Source organism: Sinohyriopsis cumingii, chromosome 19 (assembly GCF_028554795.1).
Source record: "Sinohyriopsis cumingii isolate HCF-2022 chromosome 19, ASM2855479v2, whole genome shotgun sequence".
NCBI lineage: Eukaryota > Metazoa > Mollusca > Bivalvia > Unionida > Unionidae > Sinohyriopsis > Sinohyriopsis cumingii.
The window spans coordinates 23,797,475-23,823,759 of record NC_142979.1 but is presented as its reverse complement, the minus strand read 5'-3'; the positions used below and the strand labels follow the sequence as shown (position 1 = coordinate 23,823,759).

At 35.9% G+C, this 26,285-nt stretch overlaps 2 protein-coding genes across 4 annotated transcripts in view; one reads left to right on the top strand and one right to left on the bottom strand.

Annotated features, from left to right (window-relative positions):
• Window positions 1-722: 722 nt before the first annotated feature.
• On the top strand, window positions 723-9,192 carry LOC149775284 (uncharacterized). Its single transcript, XM_089943729.1, has 6 exons — window positions 723-799; window positions 2,388-2,442; window positions 2,990-3,120; window positions 3,679-3,843; window positions 6,279-6,325; window positions 9,094-9,192. Exons 2-6 carry the CDS (start codon window positions 2,396-2,398, stop codon window positions 9,121-9,123), a joined length of 420 nt encoding a protein of 139 aa, XP_089799855.1. The 5' UTR covers window positions 723-799; window positions 2,388-2,395; the 3' UTR covers window positions 9,124-9,192.
• A 140-nt stretch (window positions 9,193-9,332) lies between these two features.
• Window positions 9,333-26,285, bottom strand: part of LOC149775283 (uncharacterized) — a 28,662-nt gene continuing 11,709 nt past the window's right edge. For 2 of the 3 annotated variants that reach the window (XM_089943727.1, XM_089943726.1), the window contains exon 2: window positions 9,333-10,793. In XM_089943727.1, the coding sequence (XP_089799853.1) occupies window positions 9,481-10,779 (1,299 nt within the window). In that variant the 5' untranslated portion in view covers window positions 10,780-10,793 and the 3' untranslated portion in view covers window positions 9,333-9,480. Of the gene's footprint in view, window positions 10,794-21,395; window positions 21,813-26,285 lie in introns of those variants that run through there. The other variant, XM_089943725.1, reaches the window with a different exon arrangement.

Genomic DNA, 26,285 nt, shown 5'->3' with positions numbered 1-26,285 from the left:
TAGATTAGTGTCCTAAATTTTGTGTACGAAAACAATAGTCTATCAGTTATTTAAAAGCTAGGATTTATCACGTGTATTCCTAAAGAAGAAAAATCAACATTTTTCTACAAATGTTGTCTCTCTCTCTCTCCTCAATGTTAATCTAAAAATTCGATCATCGTCTAATGTTTACATAAAAAAGAGGCTTTATCACACATAATAGGCAATACACAAACTAGTTATTTTTAAGTGACTGTACACGCCTCGTATTTTATTTATTTGAGAAACAGAGGAAGATGGTATCCCAGCATTTTTTAGTTCATTTTTATTTCGAGAAAGCTTTTTATTCAGTAGAACGGTCTTTTGTAGTAAATTCTTTAGAATTTTGCTGTTTTGTCGTCTGTCCTGAAATGGTTTCCACCATTTTAGCGTGTTATATCAAGCTGCCTACTAAATAATGGATACCACTTAATTTTTCCCTATACATCATAGGGTCAGACGGGGTGACCCCCTTCTCCCATATATATATATATATATATATATATATATATATATATATATATATATATATATATATATATATATATATATATATATATATATATATTTACTCTCACGAAGATTTGGAATCCGTATTTTCCCTTCCCTTCTCTACTATTGAGGATAATGGACTTATATTTATTTATGCTACTGCCAAATTCGTATCTATTCAGTCACGTTTGATAGGGAACGTCACAGATAACCTTTTCGGGGTTATATATATGGTTGAAAAGTATCAAACCCTCGTAGGTACCTGATTTCTGGTTCTTGTTCAGCTCAGGTAATTATTTTTAACATATGTAACATTCTGACTCTTTCATTTTATTTTCACTCCTTTATAACATAGTCCTATCCTTAGCTCTTATATTAAATAACACGAAATAATTATTTTTTCTCCAATGTGTCGTGCGAGTAAAGCAAAAAAAATAAAAAAAAATAAAAAAAAATATTTACAATAAATCCCAGTTTAAACAGGAGGACACAACGTAAAATAGAATAATTATAAGCATACACCGCATGCTTAACTATTTTGATTTTGTTACACCCAATCATCAAATTTAATTTTTTGGCGGAAATTCTCGATTTAAGTTGTCTTTGAGTCTTTTAATGCACGAATGTATCTCGAAACATGTCTTTTTCACTTAACATCCCATATATATAGGAAATCAAAGTCACAATTCAATAATCTCCATGATATATTTTCCCCCAAACATGCTTATAATTTATAATCAGTAAGTAAAAACTGATATTTTCGCATCGAACTCAGAAGAAGAAAAACTCTGAGAAGTTCACTTTCTTGATGGAAATTTTATTAACCTATATAACATACAGTTTGAAGTTATGGACTATTTAGGAAAAGATGGCTGTGACATCACAAGTTTACATCCGGGTCTCCACCAAAGGTACAATCTGGTCAATCTCGCCAGAGAAGATGCACTTGTCAATTTCACTAAACACAATGGGCCATCAATGTTTTGCCATAGGAACATGTACAGACGAGCGAAGGGTGTTCATTTCTTAACATTAAGACGAAGAGTCAACTGTGCGTGGAAAAGGAAAATCTTATCTACGCGTGCAGATGTCATGTCAATGGACAATTTGCACGATGTCATCTGCAGCATTCATTACTAAAATGGGGATTACATAAATATGCCGACGATTACTAGGAAACTGGCAATGAAGTCGTGTGGCCACATCCTAGTTCCACTCGAAGATTTATCGTCCGATGGCAGCTGTATTGTAGGAATGAAAACGAATATCCTCCTGCCTCAACCCTTAACCCGTGAAGTCAGCCAACACATTTGAATTCGGCAGGTAGCTTAATACAACCCTTTCCAACTCACCAGCCAAATGAAGTTGAAAATAATGACGTATGCATATTGTTTCTATTATATATCCATATATTATTAACTTCCATAAAGGAATTCGTATACACTCAGTTTTGACTAAGTACTAAAAAACAAAATGTCCGGAAACGAAAGTGGTCGGTCCCTGTTATTACTAATATATTGCTTCATCAACATCATTTTCATGATGATAGTTAGGATGATGATAATAATGATGATGATGGCAAAATCAACCTGTAATTATCTTGTGCTGATTACTCGACTTGCCCTTCAATACTTTCGTAATGTTGTGGTCATTTTTACTCTCCACTATATTGATGTTGACTTGTACCACTGGGTTATTCAAGGATGTAACGCTATTACGTCATATATTTTACTAATGCGCCTTTAGTTCCAGAAACCCGACAATTACACCCATTCTGCACGAAGAGGTTTTAAACTTGTTCGACTTCTTCCAATGTTAAACTGGCAGTACCAAACAGAAGATATAATTTTGCAATGATTATGTTTCGTCTATTTCAGACGTCAAGATGATGACATACTTCCTGTTGGCTATTGTAATTGAGGCAGTTCTTGGGTAAAAGCGATTTATTTAAACTTTATAATATATTCTTTAAAACATACATACATACATACATACATACATACATACATACATACATACATACATACATAGTCAAGGCTCTGAGCGATCAGTGGGGAATATAAGGGAAATGTTAACATTTGTCGCTCGACATCCAACCTCCGAATTATTTAAAAATGTTATTGATTCACATAGAAGTTGATACGGCACAAAAGTGCTTAAATTCTTAGAAACATGTCCCAAATAAGCAAAAGATTTTCCAAAGTATAATTCCTTTCTGTTCGCACAAAATTTCAATTATATGAATACGTTTCCAGTGTGATATCCGATCTTTTGTCTTGCCCGCCCAAATTTCATTTTTATGCTCAAAACTGTTCGTAGCAATATGGACCAAACTCACATAATATGGTAGCAGATTTATATTTGAGAACATGAGTTTTAAGAGACGGATATATTTTGTTTTTAAATTTTGTATGGGAGGGTGCTAAGAAAGGGTAATTCGTGTCAGATTAGTTGACTGTACAAATGTAATCATCTTCAGAGCAAACGTTCAAGGGCTGACCGTCGACCAGGTCACGGCGCTAGTAGTGCTCGATATGGACGACAATCATGACGGACATGTCAGCGAGGGTGAACTCATGCTGGAGCTTGTTTTTAGATGGGACAAAAACTGTAAGCCATTAATTTTTCATTCTTGGTATGTTTAAAATATTCTAAATTTTTGACCACGTTTCCGTTGCTTTAACGCTTGCAGTTTTGTGAAGTCAGCCATATTCAAACAGATGAAATTGACGAACTGATTTATTACGTAATTTTGTGTTTTAAAAACATTCTATTTTTTATAAATATTTAAATAATAGTTATTGCTCATATGAGAATTACAGCTGTGAACGGTTGGCTGTTTTCAAACATTTGCCAAACATACTGGGAAAGACTTTGAACCATGGAGCTCAACATTTTCCCTTCTGGAAAACGTTTGCACAGGGCACATTAAAAATGTACAAATTTATTTCACAGAACTCCTGTGAAAGTGATTTACTTTGTATTTTCTCTGAAATTTGAAGAGGACTTAATAATCACAAAATACACTTCTCAGAAATAACTGATGATCATATTTGCATAATTCAGTTATCACAGGTAATCTCACACTAAGCGCAAGGCAAAAAGTGCAATCTCTTGAGCATTCTTTTTTACTGATATTTTCTAAGAGTAGAAATGTTATAATTGCAGTTGATCTGAAGGTGTCTCAAGATGAATTTGTCACCTTCTGGGCACAAACGTACCATGACGATCGCGCAACTACCGCCGCTTTCTTCTATAACTTGGACTTCAACCACGATAATTTCCTGACCACCGATGACATCTCCCACCATCTGGGAGTTCTGGATCCAAACGGTATGTACAACGGTGTCGCTGTAACCACCGAATCTCAGCTCTTGATACCGGGGTGGTTCCATGAATATCATGTAAGGGGAGAAGAAGGTGTAAACCAATGGACAAGGAGTCTGTTTAATGTAACCCCTGATTTCTGCATTTAAAGCGTTACCATGGCATAACTGTAACCATCTAAGTGTAGCAGGATTGCCCCTAGCCCCGATCTGCTCCTGGGATCAGAACGGTTAGTACCGTTGTAATCACCATCTAGTAGCTCAGTCAGAACGGTAAGTAAACATGTGTCGCTGTAATAATCATCTGGTAGCTCAATCAGAACGGTAAGTAAACTTGTGTCGTTGTAATCACCATCTGGTAGCTCAGTCGGAACGGTAAGTAAACTTGTGTCGTTGTAATCACCATCTGGTAGCTCAATCGGAACGGTAAGTAAACTTGTGTCGTTGTAATCGCCATCTGGTAGCTCAGTCAGAACGGTACGTAAACTTGTGTCGTTGTAATCACCATCTGGTAGCTCAGTCAGAACGGTACGTAAACTTGTGTCGTTGTAATCGCCATCTGGTAGCTCAATCGGAACGGTAAGTAAACTTGTTTCGTTGTAATCACCATCTAGTAGCTCAGTCAGAACGGTACGTAAATTTGTGTCGTTGTAATCACCATCTGGTAGCTCAGTCAGAACGGTACGTAAACTTGTGTCGTTGTAATCACCATCTGGTAGCTCAGTCAGAACGGCACGTTAACTTGTGTCGTTGTAATCAACATATGGTAGCTCAGTCAGAACGGTAAGTAAACTTGTATCGTTTTAACCATCATCTGGTAGCTCAGTCAGAACGGTAAGTAAACTTGTGTCGTTGTTATCACCATCTGGTAGCTCAGTCAGAACACTACGTAAACTACTGCTTTTGTGATTTGACCTTCTCTTCAAATAGCAAACATCATAGGACTGTACACCACATTGTGCATCACACAATGTATATCTTGATCCTTGGCGGCACATGTGTGGTTTTAGCTACTTGCATTCGGCTCTTTTGGATTCAGTTTCCTAACCTAGGATCGTTTTGGTAATTTGCCGAATAAATTAATCATAAGTTAAGTAGGAGTTTTGTTAGCATTGTCAATATCGTTATTAAATTCGTGTCTTGTCAATGGAGATATTTATTTCTTTGGGCAACCTTTTAGGGATATTCTAATTCATTTTAGCGGTGTGAAGATAATGATACGGTTTTATCATGTTCAGGTTTTCATCCAATAAAGAACAACTCAGAACAAATAAATTCGTGAATATATCTTTAACTTGTCCTCTTTTTGTCCAAGACTTTTAATTCGGGACTTGAGGCAACCACAAAAATGAACAAAATGTAACACCATGTTTAATATAGAATTAAATATAACATGTTTTCAGCTTTAATTTCAAGTATTGTTTTCTAGAAATATTATAGGAACTAATTCTGATATGGAGCCATATTTATTTGCAGAAAGGGAGTTTACTTCTAAATCAAGGTTTGAGCGACTATTATCGAACGATATCATTTACTAACGACATAAATCATTGTGTCAATTTTCGTTTCAAGTTGGTTGTTTGCACGGATGTATCTTCGAATAATTATTTTATGGCGAAATGTAGATGACAAATAGGCGTCAATTCAGTTATATAACCCTCTGAACCTGAAATGGTTTTGATAACGAATCCTATCCACACCAATGTTTGTTGTATGATGGACCTAGAAGCTGGTTATCCATCCGGGTTTCATCATCGTCGTCTTTAAATCCATAGAACAGTCGAGGTGAGTATACTTAATCGAATTTTTGCTGCACATGATTGAATCACAAACTGTTGCGATGCAAGTAGAGTTCTGGATAGCACTTCGATCTATTTTGTCCTCAAATCTTCTTTTAATACGAGTAGTGGTAAGAGAAAACACGTGGATAAAGCTAACAAACGTTAGTGTTTCTGAAACTTTTGGCTGTAAAGATTGCAGCGTATTATGCAGAAAACAAAATGTTATTAATTCATGACACCAGAAGGGAACTACTTATATATTCATGAGCACTATTTGTGTTCATTAAAAATATTAGGAAACAAATTGGTAAAATTAAGTTCCGTTACTTATTTGTTTTAGATTCGTTATAAGAATCGAATGTCCTATGTTAAATGATCCATAAAGTCACGAGGCTGGACCAAAGATTACACACAATGCATGAATAGCCTTCGATTCGCCATAGCTGTTTGTGATTGTTTAATGATTTGTAACTTTCATGACTAAATGGACCCTATAAAACGTGTAGTTCTTCTCTTGGGAAGCTTTTTTCTTTCTGTGTCACACGAGTTGATTTTATCCACTCAGTATGCTTTTCTTACCAAGGCTTTGTGAAAATTTTAATTATATAGCATCTATCAGTATAAATCCTTTTAACTGTAAACGAATTTCTTTCATACACAGGTGATAAGCTGGTGTCGAAGGCGGAGTTTGAAAATTTCATGCATGTCGTGAGTATAATCAATATAATACACTGAAGACGTTACCTTCTGTGTATAGTCCATATCATATATTTAAGACATTTCCTATGAATATTGGCAATATCGTACATTTGAAATACTACCTTGTGGGTAAAGACACTATCGTACATTTAAAATATTACCTTGTAGGTATAGTCAATATGATACATTTAAGACATTACCTTATGAATATAGTCAATATCGTACATTTAAACACTAACTTGGGGGTATAGTCATTATCGTTCATTTAAAACATTGTCTTGTACGTATGTCAATTTCGTACATTTAAGACATTACTTTATGAATATAGTCAATATCACACATTTAAGACATTACCAAGTGAGTATAGTCAGCATCGTACATAGACGATATTACTAAGCGAGTATAGTCAATATCGTTACATCTAATTCTAAGACATTACCTTGTGAATATAGTCAATATCGTACATTTAAGATATTACAAGGTGAATATAGTCAATATCGTACATTTAAGACATTACCAAGTGAGTATAGTCAATATCTCACATTGACGATATTATCAAGCGAGTATAGTCAATATCGTTACATCTAATTTTAAGACATTTTCAAGCTAGTATAGTCAATATCGTACATTTAAGACATTACCAAGTGAGTATAGTCAATATCGTACATTTAAGACATTACCTTGTGAATATAGTCAACATCGTACATTTAAGACATTACCAAGTGAGTATAGTCAATATCGTACATTTAAGACATTACCTTGTGAATATAGTCAACATCGTACATTTAAGACATTACCAAGTGAGTATAGTCAATATCGTACATTGAAGACAATATACTCTTTATTATGATTTACTCTAGTTTATCTGGCCAACGCTTTTAGCCACAAAATAAAAGTGTTTCATCAGTATGACGAGAATATCCATTAAGAATCAAAACAAAAAAAGCTTTATTGATATGAAAAATAAATTTATTTGCCAACAACCAATTTAACCAACAATTAACCTGTTTTAGGTGAAGATCCCCTAATAATCAATAAATAAATATATTCAGCATAAAATTTTGCATTTGAAAAGAACATATTCTTCCTACAGTAGTTTCCATAATTTGCCCATCTTATAACAGCGGATTTTGTCTTGTCGGAATTAATCAAAATCTGTATTCATTTAGTTGTTCGAAGCCCCATGCTAGTATGGAGTGGGTACGGGGTGGGCGTATACTAGGACCGATGCGGCATCCATGGGCAAAACAGTCGACTAATATATATATATATATATATATATATATATATATATATATATATATATATATATATATATATATATATATATATATATTTCTGAACTAGATTAAGGTGAGAACGCTTGGTATTTTAGAATAACTGCGTAATAGATTTGCCGTATTTTATCTCATGGTGAAGGTCATCTGGATGATTAAAATCGGCTAATATAGTGGTTCATATAAGCATTGGATCTAACACCCCATAAAACTCCCTTACGATCCAGTTTCTAACACTATCAAGTCAAAGACGTACAGGTTCTGCGTGATCACATCTTTCCTGCGTTGGTGTAGGATCAAACAGTGGAACGCAATTCCAAAAGTGCATTTTATGGATAAATGCTATATGACGGACGACATAGATGAATAAACAGCCTTTTATATTTAAACATGTACAGGATTTATTATATGTTTAAGATCATTGAATCCTATTTTATGTAGCGATTACAAACGTCAAGAAATTTCTTTGTTTATATCAGCTAACTTTAATCTCCGTCCAAATTTTAATGCATTATAATATTTTTCCCATTTTATAATTTTGTTTAGATTTAAAAAATAATACTATGACGTATCTTGTACATACAACGCTGAGTAAATTATATGTTTAATATATTTTAATATTTTTTTCATTTTAGATTTAAATTACTAATGTTGTGAAATATCTTGTACATAAACCACTGAGTAAAATCATATATATTCTTGTCTTCACACGGGTCCTGAAAAACGGTGGGACTCTGTTTACCTGCCCGTCTCCTGCATACATATGCATAAGTACTAGTACAAATAAATCTATCAGTATCTATGCGTAAGTGTTTAATATCCAGAAGCTCCTCAAACGTTGAATTAGATAGATGTTTCAAGCTTTAACATTTATACGGGCTTTGTATTTAGACGTACACCAGCGTCTAAACGTTTTGATAAATCTTCGGCAATTTGGACTGAGTGCGGGAAAAGAGGCATGTTTACAAGAGGGAAGTGAATAAAGGAACCATTTCCTTGGGTTGGGTGGGGTAGGTTGGGTTGGGTTGGGTGGGGGGTCTTTCCCTATTTTGGAACGCCACTTTCTTGTCTCCATCGTCATGTCATGACAAACTCAAAAACCATCTTAAACAGAACAACAACGATGGATTTATGACTTTTTGATATTTTCCAAAACTATTCCATGGTGCACGCAACCTATTTAAAACGCGTCAAAATTACGAACAGCGGAGATTTAGATCTGCCGTCGCGTAATACACCTATATATTAGGGTTAACACTCTTCGTCCCTCTTACAAGTTCAAACAAATTACTTTTACCCTGCTCTGTCGAATCATTATGCGCTGGTAGATCAGATGTACGATATTGTATCAAAATGAGCGTTATATCCTGATCCATAAGGTACCGTCCGTTCAGAGCGTCGTTCCTTAGAAACAAATTATAAGTCCTGTAAATGTGTTGCCAGGAAAATGACTCCATTGTATAATGGATAAACTAATAATCATTTATTTTCTTTCTTCAGATGCATCCCCAGGGTAACTTTCAAGGATAGTGAAATTAACAATTTCAAGACTACTTATATGTTACTCACATGCATACATTAAAAACCTACTTGGTGTGATATTTCGCTTTCTTATTTTCTTACAAGACGAGTGATCTATACTGTATAGACCAAAGAATTCGCTACACTACCACGAGGTAAAGAGATGAGACAGAATTCATCCCTTCAACGATTAGATAATCAAAAGAAGTGGACATCTCTGCTAAGCACCCACCTCATCCCACCCCACGCCCGCAAGAAAACAACCCTAAAACAATTTGCAAAGTACCATTCTCTTGGGAGAATAAATAAATATATTTCGACAAGAGATACACACATTGTAAGTAACGATGGATAGGTTTTAGTGAGCTAGAATGACTTGGCCAACACTTGTCTGGCCTTAGCAATTTTGCTATTTCTAGGCGTAACACCTCCTCCGCCACCACCAACCTTTTTTACAGGGGTTCCATCCTTGCTAAAGACGGGATAGTATTTATTTGCAGCATTAGGGCGACCAAGTTTGTACTCCCCTGATATACGTGGCGTGAAAGTTGTTTTGGGTTTATCGTTCATTTCTGGCACAGTTTCAAGTGTTGGGCGTGTCCTTGCAAAGTTATCATATGCTGATAAGTCAACGACTTCTTTGTCACCTGCAATTTTCTCGAACCAAATTCTGTCCGCTTCAATGTAATTAATTTCCTTGTATTTCTTTCTCTTCTTCCCGAAGGGGCCATGGTTCTTCTCTGAGCTGGATTTGTCGTGGTCACTACTGCAACCGTCACTCGCTTTACTTAAGAAGTCCACAACAGAGAGTGGGTCTCCTAGCGTAAACTGACTTGATGACCCTACATTTTCTGCATAAATGTTCGCCGACGCACCAGAGTGAGCGGATGACATGGACACTGGTGTTAGTACTATTTCGGACTCTTTCTGTTCTTGTTCCAAAGACGTTTCCGTACTTTTGTCCATTTTATCTACGAACTTCACAGACTTTCTGGTTTCTATTCCATCAGCGACTTTGTCTTCCATGATAGCATCTGTGATTTTCGATTGTGTGTTAATTATTGGGGTGCTCGTTTTCTTAGTTTTTAGCGTCTTTTTCTTCCTCCGAATCGGCTCGAAGTCAGTCATAGTTCCGCTGTCTACTGTCTTCCTAACGGTTTCTGTGTCAATATCAATGCCTAAATCACGTTCTGTAAGCTTACTCAGTGAATCAAATGAGGTATGGGAAGTGCGTCTCGAGAGCTCGGGTGAGATCAGAGGTCCCGGAGGGCGGATGGATCTCTGAGGACTCGAGATGTCGTTTGACTCAGGGTCATTTATACGCGGAAGAATCAAACATGGCCGCTCGAATTTATGTCGGTCTAAATCATATTCAGATTTATCAGTCTGTACACCTATACTCCGACAGTCTCGAAATGTACGTTTATATCTAAATGGAATGTCAGGAAGTGAGCACACTTGGGAGCGAAATGCCCCACGGTTGATTTTATGGAAGTTCCACAGTGTCTGGCGATGAAGTAAATGTTTGTCCCTTGGATAGTCGATGAGAACCCTCTGCAGACGGTTCCAGCTGCGTTCGGGAGGCTCGCGGGGTACGCTGGCTCCCAAGTAAAACTTGTCGTTTAGCACTGGTAGGTGAGGGGTCGTTGTATTTAAACCTTGCATTATTCTTCTGTGATCTGGAAAGGAACAGAGGTCTACATTAATCTTCTTATATTCTTATAACTAGATTATTGAAGTATTTTGAATGGCGCCATCGACTTTGGTCTTGGGACACAACGTCATATATCTTAAAAAAGAGACGAATTAAGTTTGATTTTTATTGCGCGATCATGCACGATGTAGAAAGAAACTGTAAGTATTAATGATTTTCTAAAATGATTTCCTGTTTAAAACTATGCCCCCATGGTAAAAGTTACTATGTTATAGCCTGAAAAAAGGGTTACAGAAATATATATAATAAAAATGGACGATAAAATAAGCAAATACAAACTCAGTCGCCGTTTAACGATCAAAGTGTAAGTAATACCTACTTCAGTTTGCCTACCTCGCACCTTCTCGTATCATTGAACTCCTTCCAATAAAGAATGGAACAATGTCAAATGAAAGGGCTCAAGGTGGAGCGGTAAGCAACTAGTTAGGCAAGTGGAATTAACGACTCGGTTAAATACACCACCCCACTGAACTTCAGAGTCTTAGAATGTGTTCCCAGCAAGAATTGAACCCATGCCATGTCTCTTTATCCAATAATGTTGTCCGATTTGTTTTCGTGTGTTCATATTGTCTTTGTATGCACCTAGTTTATTCGTGTTGCTCTGCCTGGAGAATAGATACATATATCCGGAAAGAATTTTTTTTAATGAAAACAATATTACAGAAAAGATGACAAGTAAAATCTCTGAGACGTCCTTATGGGAGAAATAAAGATTTTAAAAAGCGTAGATCTAGTTCAGTTTTCAGACACAACTATCCCTTTAAAATTACTTATCTCTTTCGCAAACAGTCGCATGTACAATGTCGTGGATGCGAACATTTCTTCATAACTCATCAAATATTTAATTTGCACTTTCAAATACGAGAATAATTTTCTTCCAGACACTAAGAACCTCAGACAACTTCGTTGTTAAGACACAATATCTCTCTCTCTCTCTCTCTCTCTCTCTCTCTCTCTCTCTCTCTCAGGCATGAACCCAAGCATCCATCTAGTCATACATAAAGACTAAATACACCAGTTGGTTTTTTTTTTTTTTTTTTTTTTGTGTGTCCAAAAACCAGATTTGCTACAGCGCTTCAAAGAAAAAAAATGACAATGCTTTGTGGTATTTGAATCGGCGTAGTGTTTACCGAGCAGGTAAAATCAAATATATGCACGTCCAGGTAGCAGCTCAATATAATTGATTTGGGACCTCAACTTCCGTTAATTCCTTACAAAGAAGTCAAACCAACTAAGTATATGACAGTATGTGTCCCAATCCCCCACCCATCCAGTTTTTACACCAGTACGCACGTACAGATGAGCTGGATCACATTAATTGGCAAGTATTCTTCGAAACACGTGGGAATAACAATGATCTATGAATTGACAGATTCACATAAAGGAGATTTCATCCTTCGAAACTATCGTGGGATACATGCATTAATGTAATTAAAAAAGCCATGAAAGAAAACATCAGTATCAGACTGTGCATTCGTCTGAATTTATAATAATGTTTACAAATTTGAAGCCAAGATACACTACTTATATATCTCAAGAACCTTGACAAACACAGTTGGTACTAAATGAATCTCACTCTATGTAGAAAATGAGAAATGATAAATAGATATTAAAAAGTTTTATGATATAATTTGAGTTAGGCAGTCGACTTTATTCTCTCGCCAGAACGTCATTTTACACGTGAAACAGGAAATTAAATTATAATTACTGTACGTGCATGGTGCGCTATTTGCAGGTGTCATTAAAAAATTCATCTCATTATCAGTAGTCGTGGCTTTTTGATAGACCTGATTAATAAAGTTGATAAAATTAGTAATTACAATTGACCAATAAACCAAGCATGTCCATTTAACAATCGTAACAAATCAAAACAAATTCTTCTTTCCAGGAAAAGGATAGAGAGGAGGGGGTTATGCCCCTCCCCCCCCCCAAAAAAAAAAAACAAGCCAAAACTGTATGCACACACAAACTTAGCCACTTATCATTTAAAATTTGACCATCGTTTTATTCTTGCACCTGTTTATTATGTATTATGCTCACTTTGAGTAAATAGACACATAGACTTTTGCTTTGGTGCCCTTTCTAGGAATGTCAGGGGTCTTTTGAAATTTTGGAAACCCCTCCAACACTTGAACTGATCCTGTCCTGCTTTCCACTAGGTCTAAACTGTTTTGGTAGTACATATCTATGATTTAAAAAAAACCACCAAGAATGCTGCAATAAAAAAAACGTAAAAGATAGCAAATTGTCTGACGTACATCAAAGATCTGAATTTACAAATAGTCAAAAATATTAAAAACTAAATGGATGATCTAAAATTTTCTTAAAACATACCGAATATATATAAATAATTGAGAAACAAGTTTGTTTTGAAAATATTTAGGTGGAACGAGGCATTTTGATAGATACAGCAGTACAGTAACGATAATTATTGACATATACGTAAGGAAGTTGTTAAAACTGCCTCACACTACTTTTCAATGCAAATAAAATAAGATATAACAGAATTTTAAACACGTACGAATATCTTTTAGGGATATATATTTTGACAATGTCATGAGTCTAGTTCGATTTTCTATGCAACCTGAACACATTATTTTAATAAACGTAGCACCTCCATTCTGTGTATTTCCCATATTCAAGCATAAAAACATGTGGACATACAAAAACGTCGTTACTAGAAATAAATGTACACTTTTCTTTCACATTCATAAATAACGGTATTAGCTTGTATACACTCTGGAAGCTAAATAACGTTGTACTAAATTTTTAATACTCCCTCATGGTTACATCTATAATTTTCTCCGCATATGATTTACTTTTATCCTCCTTTATTTCCGTCCACCTACCGTCATGCTTTCCTATATGTTAGTTTAACAATTATTCTGTCCAGTCATCGATCCGACCACAAATTCATTTAACAATCTACACATTCATCACCCAGGCAGGCAGGCAGACAGACAGGCACGCACGCACGCACACACACACACACACACACACACACACACACACACACACACACACACACACACATACATACATACATACATACATACATACATACATACATAACGAAACTCTATTTTGAAAACCAGAACAAACTTTGGGACCAAAAGCTCAATTTTACACTTTAAATAAAGCCTCATTAAACCAAAACTCAATCCAAACCTTTTTATCTTTGTTAGTTGCTACATTCCTTAAAATGTTGATATTTTATGGTCCCAAAATACCTTGTGTTCTTCTGCTCAGGGGTCAAGTAAATTACACACCCGACATACGTTGAGCAGTAGTACAATAGTGGGTTTATTGCCTAGTCGATTACCCAATGGTGTCAGAAGGACACGTGACACTCGACACACATGCCATACAGATTAGGATCCACACCTGGACAATCCGAAGAATTTGTAATTTATAGAATAGCCAGCCATCATGTAAATTGTTAGTAACTATTCGCTTGTGGATAAACCAATTAAGAAAGATTATGTTCGTAGGTTTATTAGTTAGTTATGTTTTATGTTGTTCCTTTGCACAAATGACCAGTAGTACCTTTTAAACAAATTTAATAACAACGCTTGCATAGCCAGTCATTTCGACTCTTTTTTTTTTTAATACTTTCCCGACGGAGACCGACAGAACTGTATTCTGAAGTAAGAGATGTTAATAATCTAAGTTTCCATAAAGTATTTAAAATAAAATAGTTTTGCATTGTTTGCACTCTTAAACACACACACACACACACTCACACACACACACACACCACGCACGCGCGCGTGCGTAGGTACACACACAGAGAATGTGCTATCATAATTACATTTTCTAACTCTAGTCACATAAACGCATTCCCTGTTTCACACTCGCGCATGCAAACAAAATTATCACCCCGTCTCTTAAATCATGTGAAGAACAGTGACGTTATTTTGGTTAAAAATGTTCAGGTTGTTTTTGGCGTAATACTAAAGGCTGGTATTGATGACGATTTGCTTGTAAATGTATAAAACATATAATATAAATCCATATTTTCACGTATGCGATACCCTCCGTAAACCAAACACCTATCAAATCCGAAAATAAATTTCGTCCCAAGGGTTTTAGGCTTTGAGCGATTTTTCTCTGCGTATATACATACATGATCAAGAAATTATTGTTTCGTTACATGCAACGTAGACGAAAACGCTAGATTATGTCCTACTGAAGGAGAAATGACTCGTGATAAAATGTTAGGTGGCTACGACCTATTAAGCATACAAAAGCTATATATTTGCATCGACATAATACGTTGATACAGTCAACTTTTCAAACTAGAAAAAGTTTTCACAGTCAAAAGTAGTTAAACTGTCCGTTTACAAAGTTAATGTAAAATTCCAAAGTAAAAATATGAAAATTCAGAGCAGAATATTTAAACATTGCATAAATATAGCATGAAAAGTAAGAAGAATGTAACGCATGAACACGGTTCCAATCATCCGATGACATTAACAGAGTTTAGAGGAGTATACTCTTGAAAAGAAAGGTCTTTAGATACGGGTTTTTGTAACACAACTTTAACAATAGTTCAGTCGTATCACTACGATGTCTGCAGTGTGACAGTTTATAGTGATATCTAGCACTTGGGCATCATGCCGCGGACATGTCATTTCCCACCCAGTCACATGATCCTGACAAGTCATTACGTTAACCTCCTAATGCTGAGCGCCAAGTGGAGCAGCTACTAGTATAAGTCTTTGGTATGACTCGGTCACGGTTCGAACCCGCGACCTCCCAAATCCGAGGCGGACGCTCTAACCACTTAGGCCACCAGAGCGCTGGAAATGACTTTAAAGCAACATTACAGAAAGATCACCAGCAGATCATTATAAGTCTCGGTTGTAAAGAATTTATTTTTGTGGAGGGCAAGATGGCAGCACTGAAACTGCCATTTTCAGCCAGCTATAGCGGCAGTGTTACTACACAAGTTTATTATATACACACTGACAGAAGAATATTTTTGATACTTATTCTGGTGATATACACGTCGAAAATTGTCATTAGATTTCAATAATATATTTTAATTGTTACACGTAACAAATCTACTAGCTGCCTATCATTATGAACATTGATAACATCGTCCATATTTTCTTTTGTCAAATTCAACGCGTATAGAATTTCTTGACTATGGTTGTCGGAATATAACAATTGCCACAACAGAAATTACGATTTTCCTTACAAGGTCACGGGTGAACATAACACATCTCTAGTGACAAAACAATGCGTCTTGAGGAAGAAAACAATATACTTTCGAAGCAAGTACGTTAGAGACTTAATTAAGTACCCAGCAAGCAATTAAGTCGTCGAAAAACTCATTTAAAATATAAGGTACTTATCAATGGAATGCCGATAATGTTAATTGGATTATTATGCCGTTAGTGGTACTTGGTGGACACTCTTTGTAGACCTTCAACTATATGAATCAATCGCATTCTTTCAAGGAACTGATGTGTGTGTGTGTGTGTGTGTGTGTGTGTGTGATTAGGATTTTTAACGTAGCTTTAACAATTTTTCAGTCATATCGTTACGATGTCTGCAGTGTGGCAGTTTATAGTGATGTCTAGCACTGGGGCATCATGCCACAGACATATCGCATGATGTCCCACCCAGCCATATTACCCTGACACCAGGTCGACTAGTCCTAAGTTTTTGGCATGACTAGGCCGAAGCTTGAGTCCACGACTCGGCCGGAGTTGGAACCCGCGACCTCCCGCATCCGAGGTGGGGGCTCTAACCACTTAGGCCACCGGAGCGGTACGAAATTAATAGAACTTCTATGCTAGTGAGTTAAAGTATTTCTTATCGTACATTTGAAGTGTATAATTCTATCTTACACGCATAGAAGGCTAGGTTTGCCAACCTTCATTCTCCGTCTAAGAAAAGTTTTCATGATAATATGGTATTTCACGTGATGAAGGAAAGGGATACATAGATGTAAATATGTCAATCAGTGCGAAGCAGCATGTTTGCAGGAAACTTCAATTTAGCCCACCTAGTAGGTAAATAAATGTTGTATAGTTAATGTTTATATTGATTATTGTGAAAGAATGCTTAAATGAGTGGTGATGGAAATTAGAGAGTGTTTGCCAGTTTGTGAGTGGTATGATCGCATTAGACGGTCAAAATAGATCGCGAGCCGGGACAAAGATTACGTGTGAGGTAGGATAGCTATTATGTACCGATGTCTACGCTGGAAAACGAAATCGTGCGCGCGCGTGTGTGTATGTGTGTGTGTGTGTGTGTGTGTGAATATAAAGATAATAGAATTCTTAATTTGCATAATATGCATCGATGTAAAATTTCACCCCGGAGTCCAAACTGTGCGAGACTCGAGGCTTTGTCGAGTGTCTGATATAAAATTTTGATCCTGACAGTGGAAATGTCCTTCCCTACACAAAGGTATAATAAAGGATTCTTTTCTCACAAGTCTTAATGGAAAATGAGGCTGGCTTTTGAAAAAATGGCTTATTGCAAATACTGGTGTAACTTTAAAACAGCAAAACACCCACAGTGCCGTAGAGTGTGATCACGGGCCCTGGGGTAAAAATGACACACACACACACACCCTGTCGGCCCTAAACAACCCCATTGCAAATCTCTTTATCGTGAGAAAGAGCACACAAAAATTGGTTTACCGGAGTAATTCAGTGTAAAGTTGAAATGACTTTTAAACATGTTTTAGCGCTGAAAAACGAAACAGCAAGAAACAGTGCTTGAAACGCATATGGGAATGGCTATGCAGAGCGTACGAACTTAGTACTACAGAGAGAGCATGTACAATGATACAAATGTGAACAGGTCAAAAATTTAAGTCCACTTTTATCTCTAAGACTATTCAAGACAAGCAAAAATGTAATGAAATTGTCATCGATTCAACTTTGCTCTTCGATTTTGATTTTCCCTTCCGAAATAATAATGAGAACAGGAATTGAAAAATAAAACAATTGCAACAGCATCTTTTACAACTCGTATTAATGGAGAAAATAAGCCGTATATGTAGCTAGGTAGGTCAGTGCGAAACCACCTATTTGCGGGACACGTGTGAGGCAGAACATAATTATCTTAACACCTGTTTTTCACGCTGAAAAACACAATTATACACATATGGGACTGTGAGAAAAGTAGTAATTACATACCAGTTTAATCTTTCACGCTTGACTGGGTGTACAGCTAACTATTCAGTCGTATTTCCATATGACATACCCAGATAAGAACCAATTAAATGTCTTCTATGACGTACGCGCGCATATAGTACAGAATCAAACGAATCGAACATTTCTATTTTATAGTATAGAATCAAACGAATCGAACATTCCTATTTTATAGTATAGAATCAAACGAATTGAACATTCATATTTTGTTCTGAGTCGGTGGAAAGAATTTCTTGGCTTATGACGGCATCGACGTATTCCTACGCCATTTCAATATAGGTATTTCCGCTGATTGAGCACAAAACTTATGTAGTTCTGCGTGTCATACTAATTATTTACCAGGTTCATTGCAATCTTTTTTTTTTTTTTAAAGTGCGGGACTAATTGCGCTAACAAATTCCGGATGGAAGGACAGGCGGGTGGACAAGATGATTACTTCAAACCACCGAGGCAGATGTATAAAAACTTTGTTCGCAACTAAAGTTACCTTGATTAAATGTGACCAAATGTGGGCGCTGTACATATATTATGAAATTCTGAGAGAGTGTCGGGTGTAAGGTGAAGTTATACCACTGTTACCTTCTTTGGATATTGTACTTGTGGAAAATGTAAGTGATCTAAGCACACAGCTGACTAAAATGACTGATTTTTTTGTGCTCAAAGCATCAGCCTTAATTAGCCTGAAGTAGTCTTTAACAGTTACTGTAACAGGGAAAATGAACTTTGCCGGACTAGATAATACTGCTTTTTGAAAGTGCAATGAATGAGTTACCAAATATATAATATGTAAAATAAAGTTATCATTTTTTTCTCTCTACAATTTATCTCTGAATTCCAGTAAGTGAAAATGACCAAACTGAGCTAGCAGTTATTTTTTAGAGGTGCACATCTGAAGTAAGGTCAATCTCTTTATTCTATAACCCATATTACACCCACCCACCAATCATACACCAAAATAAACGGAATTAAATGTTCTTTCGACAATACTTAAGATATGCAAGGTCTTTTTCTAATAGCTACTAAAACCACGGAGGAAACCTGTGGGAATTGTTTTTCTTTTAAATTCTTGCCATATATAAAATACGAAACTGTCGAGCGCCACCTTATTTTGTGCAAGTCAACTTTATAAACTACCGTAAAATGAATTTATAAATTTCATGCTTTGTAATCGAACTGAACAAATTCCTAAAGCTGCTTATACGACTAATTCATTTTCAAAGTAAAATAACTCATCATGTCATGTTGGCATTGCGAACTTAAAATAATACATTGCGACCTGCGTCCTGGTGCCTCCATTGTGTTCGTTATACTAGAACTTTTCTTTTATGAACATTTTAAACGGAAAGGTTGCTCTAAGTTTAATTCAGGCAGAGTGATCTATTAATTTTCTTTCCTTTCAAGTTTTAAGACCTGATGTCATTGAAAATATGTCTAAAAAATAAAATATATATTTTGTAAATATTTTTTAAAATGAAGATCTGAATGTAGAAACAGATCAATTATCATTTTAAAAAAATGCTATCCTGGGCAAAACTCCAATTAGTCCTCTTAGCTACAAACAAGTTTGGTAAACTCACCTTTCCACCCCCAAACCCATTGCCCTCAATTTTAACGTCTATAGTATGGCCCATTCTTCAATTTATTTAAATATGAAATGTTTTTGGATGTATGTTTGAGTACTGGACTGTCACAAATAAAATGTATTCGACAAAATAAGGGATTAACCTTAAACCAGACTACCTTTCAAAATATTTTATAACCTATACATACATGGAGTATGCTTTTCATGCACACATAAATTAAACGATCTCTTCCAGTTATCAAGAAGAAAATTGAACAAATGTCCTAGAAACATCTTTAATAGTTTGAAATGAACTCATTTATTCAAGTTTTGAGTTTTGACAACATAATAATTTACATTTAGCTACCAAATACTAGTTCTGCGTTGAAACTGCACGAGTCCTTACTGATTTGTTCTGTTTTGGCAAAGGTCTGGCACGATGCCAGAGATTAGGGTCAAATATTAATTGCAAAAAGGTCAATAGGAAATGGTAGTATCTTGTTTTGTAGATCATTTGGGGTCATTTATGATGACGCATACGCCCCAAAATATACAAAGAAAAATGACGGGTTGCCAACATGTGATGTTTCTTATTTGTTAAAAGCACGTTCGGCAACTAATAGGCCCTAATGTAATCATCAAAGAGAGAAAGAGACGTCTTAACAAGCTAGCCGTAGCCGCACAAAACACGTGTATACGGTGACATAGAGACTCAACAGTGTCTGAAAACTGACCTACAAGCAAAATTTAAGATAAATGAAGAAACTAAAAGCATTCCTTATTGTGGACCAAGTTTACTATAGCAATGTATACAAGACTTAAAACTTCAAACCAAAACCAAACTCGAGTATAGTAATGAAAACTTTGTAAACTAAGTCTCTCGAGCGAGCGAGCGAGCGCGCGAGCTTCCATGTGCGATCAATATGTATGCTTCGCATAATTCGTGTCAGAATCCATTTCTTTTTTGGTGAAAATATCACACGTTCAGGTTTGATTGGATAAATATTTAAATAACCTTTTTAATATTTGCCCCTTTTTCGTTTAATGTCTGGCATAATTTCAAGCAATTTGATAAAAAAAAGACAAATATATTGAACATTTGAATACAAATCACAATGTCAATAAACCACATTCCTACTACAAGCAATACTAATAAACACTACTAATTTTATCAACAGTACTGCAGCAAAAGACATTGCATATCCCCACTTTTATTGGTGAGTTAAATCAGCCGCCCCGTGCCACCCCTGATTGATCCCACGGCTTGATTGATCACACGGCTTGATTTATCCCACGGCTCGATACAGATATCATCTCTGTGGTTTCAATATGTCGAAAGATTCCAATCATTTAACCAAGCCGGTGTAACAAACCTTTAGACTGATATAAATCGCATCATGTGACGCAGAAAAACAATAGAAGTTATTAGTTCATAACACCAGAAAGGAACAACTTATGCCTTCACGCGCCCTTCTTGTGTTGTCTAAAAATATTATTAAGTAATAGTAACATTATATTTCTGCATTATTTTCCTTGAGAGTCGTTTCAATTTTTTGTTACTATTCGTAATTATAAGAATTGACTTTAATATTTTACACGATTCGTGAAGTTATGAAACTTAAAAATCGATTACCTACTATGTACGATCGGTCAGTGTGTAGTTGATTTGTAATGTTCGTCTCAAGCCAGAGATATTGACGTAACTTCCAAACTGAGTGTTCAATTCTGATCTAGAATACAGTATTAACGAATGCAACGGTTTACATCTGCCAACTGATGAGAAAATATCAGATGCGTTACTGAGAGAGAGAGAGAGAGAAAGAGAGAATACCTGGTTACTCTGTGCATTGTAGCTTCTCTCAATTAGCGCCCAATTTAAGTGCGCCATATTAGGGGAAACGTAACATAACATGCCTCTGCCATTTGTATGAATGTAGAAATAACAAACTGTCGAAAAGGTTGTGTTTCGAATGATCACAAGGAGAACACATCCATAAGGGTTAACTACTCCACAGAACTTGGGCTGTTCAATACACAGCCAACTGATTGGCCGGTACACGCTTTAAAGAAATGCAAACACATTGGGTATTAGTAATTACCAGTGTTTCTAACTTCTCCGATCCACTATGTCAGAGCACAGTTTAAAGAACAAGTTACATTGTTTTACGATATCGTATTATCTAACCAATTCACGTCTAATAAATTACTGCCATATAAACAAAGCAGATCGGCAATTCTTAATGGTGACCTCAGGCTGGCGACCCTCTAATGCGCAAAATGTACATAGTGCTTTCTTATCTAACTAAAGGATCAGATACATTTGATTGATAAGTAAACAGGAAGATTATTTATTCCAATTAATCATTTTAATGGATGATAAAGGATTGAATTTTTCGTAAAAATCAAAAGAATACCGAATCCATTAGCACAGAGAGAGAGAGAGAGAGTTGCTAAAATACGTCTGCTCGGGAGGATCACCTGGTCCGTGAGAAATGGTTTGGGTTTGTGACATAAACCACCCTAAATGGTTAAGATCAGGGCCGGCCCTAAGATAAGGCGAACGAGGTCACCGCCTTGGGTCCCACGCTACCCCGCAATGCAATTTTATTTGCTTGGGGCCCCGCGCTCATCGCTTGCTGCCGTGGGCTTTGCCTGGTTAAAATGGATTGGATATCGAAATCGTCCATATCATCAATTTTAACTGTAATCGATAATCGAGGATTTATTGGATCGTATAAACTATCGAAATTATTCGTTAACACTCTGTACAGAGAGAGAGAGAGAGAGAGAGAGAGAGAGCTTGAGCTTATAAATTTTAATGATTAAAGCTGTTATGGTTTCGTTACAAGATTTGAATCTATCAGTTAATATTGCATCCTATTGTTGTTCCTAAGAAAACCATTCCTATTTTGTTCCATATGATTTTTCTTGGATAAATCCAAACCAGCGTAAAAAGTTTCTTGCCTTAAACAAAAGCAGCCTTACAGATCAAACAGAAAACAAAATGTTTACTGGGTTCGGCTTTTGGGGTTTTGGGTAGCATTGCAAAGAAAAAAGCAAATCTTTCCTGTTCCAGAACGATAACTTACAAAAAATGTCCATTCATTTAATTCACACGCAAGTTTACCAGGATCTGGCTAACGTAAGTAACGGGGTTAACTTATCCAATCAAGAAGACGATATATTGTTGGAGACACTTCTTGGAAGCAGGGTTGACTGCATGTCGTCTATTGACGATGACGTATCAGATAGGCTCATGTTGGTGACCGCAAACAGCATAGCTTCATTCTACAATAAAATGTGTGCCCTACTATCAACTAACATGCCCTAACATGATATTAAAAGTAAGTAGTAAATTAACATTAAATATAAACAATTAAAGGCCAAAGTCTTCTTGTCAAATCCGCAAATTTTGTTGTATGACAGCTGTTTGTGTGTGTGTTTATGTATTTGTTTATGTATTTGCTTATGTTTATTTCCAAGAGATTTCTATATGGTTTTCTGTATTTATATATCTCATTTTGTAAATGCATTAGTTGACGATGTATATATCATGCTTGCGTTCTCGTCTATACTGTGTCTCATAATCCTATGATATGTATAATATGTATCTTAGCAACCTGATAAACTCTTTGTTGAAGAGGTAACTAAGTCATTTAGACAGTCAGTCTTAGATAAATGCATGCACGCACGCATACGCGCAAACAAGTATATATATATGCATAAATACATGCGTCATATGAAGAAAAAAAAAACTACATATAGAATTACACTGTTATAAGTTTTTCATTTCATTTTCGTTACTATCTCGAACTTAATGTTAAGCACATAACACTATAGACGTATTAACTTTTCGAAATATTATCATCGTCAAGCAACTGTTAAAAGATTAGTGCCTTGCTCCGCCAAATGACTGCAGATCTGCATAATTGCAGGCATTGAGATATTTCGTTTTGTCAATACGGTAGCTGACACAGTATTACTATTGTATTTTTGTCAATTTTCTGTTTTATTTTATGATCTTGTATTATCATGAATTTGTTTATTCTGATGTAATCTCTTTTTAAAGAGGAAATAAAGTCAGTCAGTCAGTCAGTCATACATACATACACACACATACATACATACATACATACATACATACATACATACATACATACACAAGTACGTGCATGCATGCATACATACATACATGCATGCATGCATACATACATACATACACATACATACATACATACACACACACACACATACATACATACACACATACATACATACATACATACATACATACACACATACATACATACATACGTGACGGGTTGGCGATTAATAAGTAGGTAGGTGGACGAATAGGCAAGTAAGCAGGTAGACTGGTAGCTATGTTGTTACTACAATGCAGGTTGGAGAGTACGCAGATAGTTGTACACCTTTTTATTTTCAACCCACACTAGTAGTCTATTTACAGACATCACACGTATAATTCTAAACCACATTTAGTATTTTTTAAAAATAACGAACATCTCAAACGAAAAAATTAGAAGAATTCTCTTAGCATTCCACGTTTCAGACATCTTTATTTTAACATTACAATTTCTTGACCTATTTATCAGTTATGAACTCACAAGATTAAAATTATTTGTCTCCTTGTTTACATACGAATTTTAGATGCAATTTGTCAAAGTGATGCATTTTATTTGCTGACTTATAGGACTAAGCCTATATTGCCTTGTCAAAATTTAACGCAACCTCAGATTGCCATATATAACGAACTCGAAAGTGCAATCACTTAACTTGTTACAGCGCAATAACAGCTCAAAATGAACTTACTATATGATCTATTTACTGGTCGTAAAAGTCCCATTTTCTTCAATAATTGTAATGTTCCGCACAGCAGAATTTAATAAATCATGTAGGTACAGAAAGGGTTCTAACTTGTCCATAATCCTACCGAAACCCCGTCTTTTGATCCCACTTAATATTATATTGATTATTAAGTAAAATGTGGACAGTTATCCCGGGGAAGTACAATTTCAATACCAATATAGTTACATTAGATCCTTTAGATAGCGTGGTATCTTCGAGCGTCTCCAAAATGGCATAAATCTTAATCTAAGACTTGGTGGATGTCTTATAGCCTTGACAGGAACCAGTGAGTAGTGTATTCCCTGTTTTATAATGGGGATGGCAACCCTACATAAAGACTCTAGGGAAAATCTTCGACCTTTTAAATAAATAAATAAACTGAATGAAGAAACGATTCCTTATGAACTCAGTCACAACTTCTAGCTTTTTACTCTGTTAATATCGAAAGCAAAACTAGATATAGGGTGGGTCGATCACAAACAACACTCTAGTCCCTGAAGTTAAATTACGTTATGATACATCTAGACAGCACACGTTGCTAGATGACGGAATCCAGTAATTTTTTTTTAAACTAAAATGTTTGCATCCTTACTGAGAGTAGATAAAAAAGAAAGAACACAAATTCCGAAAAAAAATTTAATTCATAAAACGCGTGTATGATCCCTTGGTGCAAAACACCATCCCTTGATGCATGTTACCGTTCGACTTGCTTGTGTAGGACATGAAAAATATAACACAATTGATACTAAATACATTATCAAACATCTTGTAACGTTCGGTAAAAAAACCTACACATTTTACTTCCAAATTTCTTGTTTGTTTATTTTTTTGTGTGTGTAACATTTGGTTTTTAATTTAGCATTCAAAGAGATGCAGGACACTTCTCCCCCATCCGCCAAATTAGTAATCAAACAAACAACACGGGTTTTAATTGTCAGACCACAGTTTTTGATGGCGTCACTCGTGTGGATAAAGACTGAGTTCGATCACACTCTATTCTGACCAAATACTCTAATGTTGTGTAATCGAACAGACCATATATGATGCGCATTGAAACCATTGTAAGAGAAAGAAGGGGGGGGTGTGTGGATTTTAACGTAGCTCTAACAATTTTTCAGTCACATCGCTACTATATTTACAGTGTGACAGTTTATAGTGATGTCTAGCACTGGGGCATCATGCTGCATACATGTAGTACGATGTCCCACCCAGTCACATTATCCTGACACCTGGCCGACCAGTCCTAACACTAACCTCTTAATGATGAGCGCCAAGCGAGGCAGCTGTTAGTACCATTTTTGTAAGTCTTTGGTATGACCAGGCCGGGTATCGAACCCACGACCTCCTGCATCCGAGGCGGACGCTCTAACCACTAGGCCACCGGAGCCGTCTAAAAAAATAACATTGAAAGAAAAATTATAAAAACTGGGAAAATCGGTTTGTTCTTGATAATAGTTATTTTATTTGTTAAAGAAGCAGAGGAGGTCAGATCGATTCTTACGCGTTCAAGTAAATATGCTTACGAAATGTAATGGTGTAAGGCTTTGAAAAAATAGAAGATACGCATCGAAACATCAATCCACCTCGATATAATAGATATAGCAAAGTTTATAGGAAACCTTTTAACGCCCTCTGTGATTAAACTGGATTTGTTCAGAAGAGGTTTCAGAATTCGGTTTGAACAGTTTGATGTCTGATATCTTGCGTGTTTAGATATAACTCTTTGTAGGAATTGGACATACAGTTTGTACCCAGTAAGAAGAGTAAATTGTGACTTGAGTAAATATTTTCATCAGGTTGATCAATCAAATATTTTTAGATTCTCGTCTTCCTTTCAAGTGAATCTGCAAGCAAA

What these genes read in the sequence shown, in the direction of transcription:
- LOC149775284 (XM_089943729.1), top strand. Translation starts at nt 2,396, where the DNA reads ATGATGACATACTTCCTGTTGGCTATTGTAATTGAGGCAGTTCTTGG. An exon ending in GGGAGTTCTGGATCCAAACG is followed by an intron (nt 3,844 to 6,278) that starts GTATGTACAACG and finishes TTTCATACACAG; the next exon opens with GTGATAAGCTGGTGTCGAAG. An exon ending in TTGAAAATTTCATGCATGTC is followed by an intron (nt 6,326 to 9,093) that starts GTGAGTATAATC and finishes TTCTTTCTTCAG; the next exon opens with ATGCATCCCCAGGGTAACTT.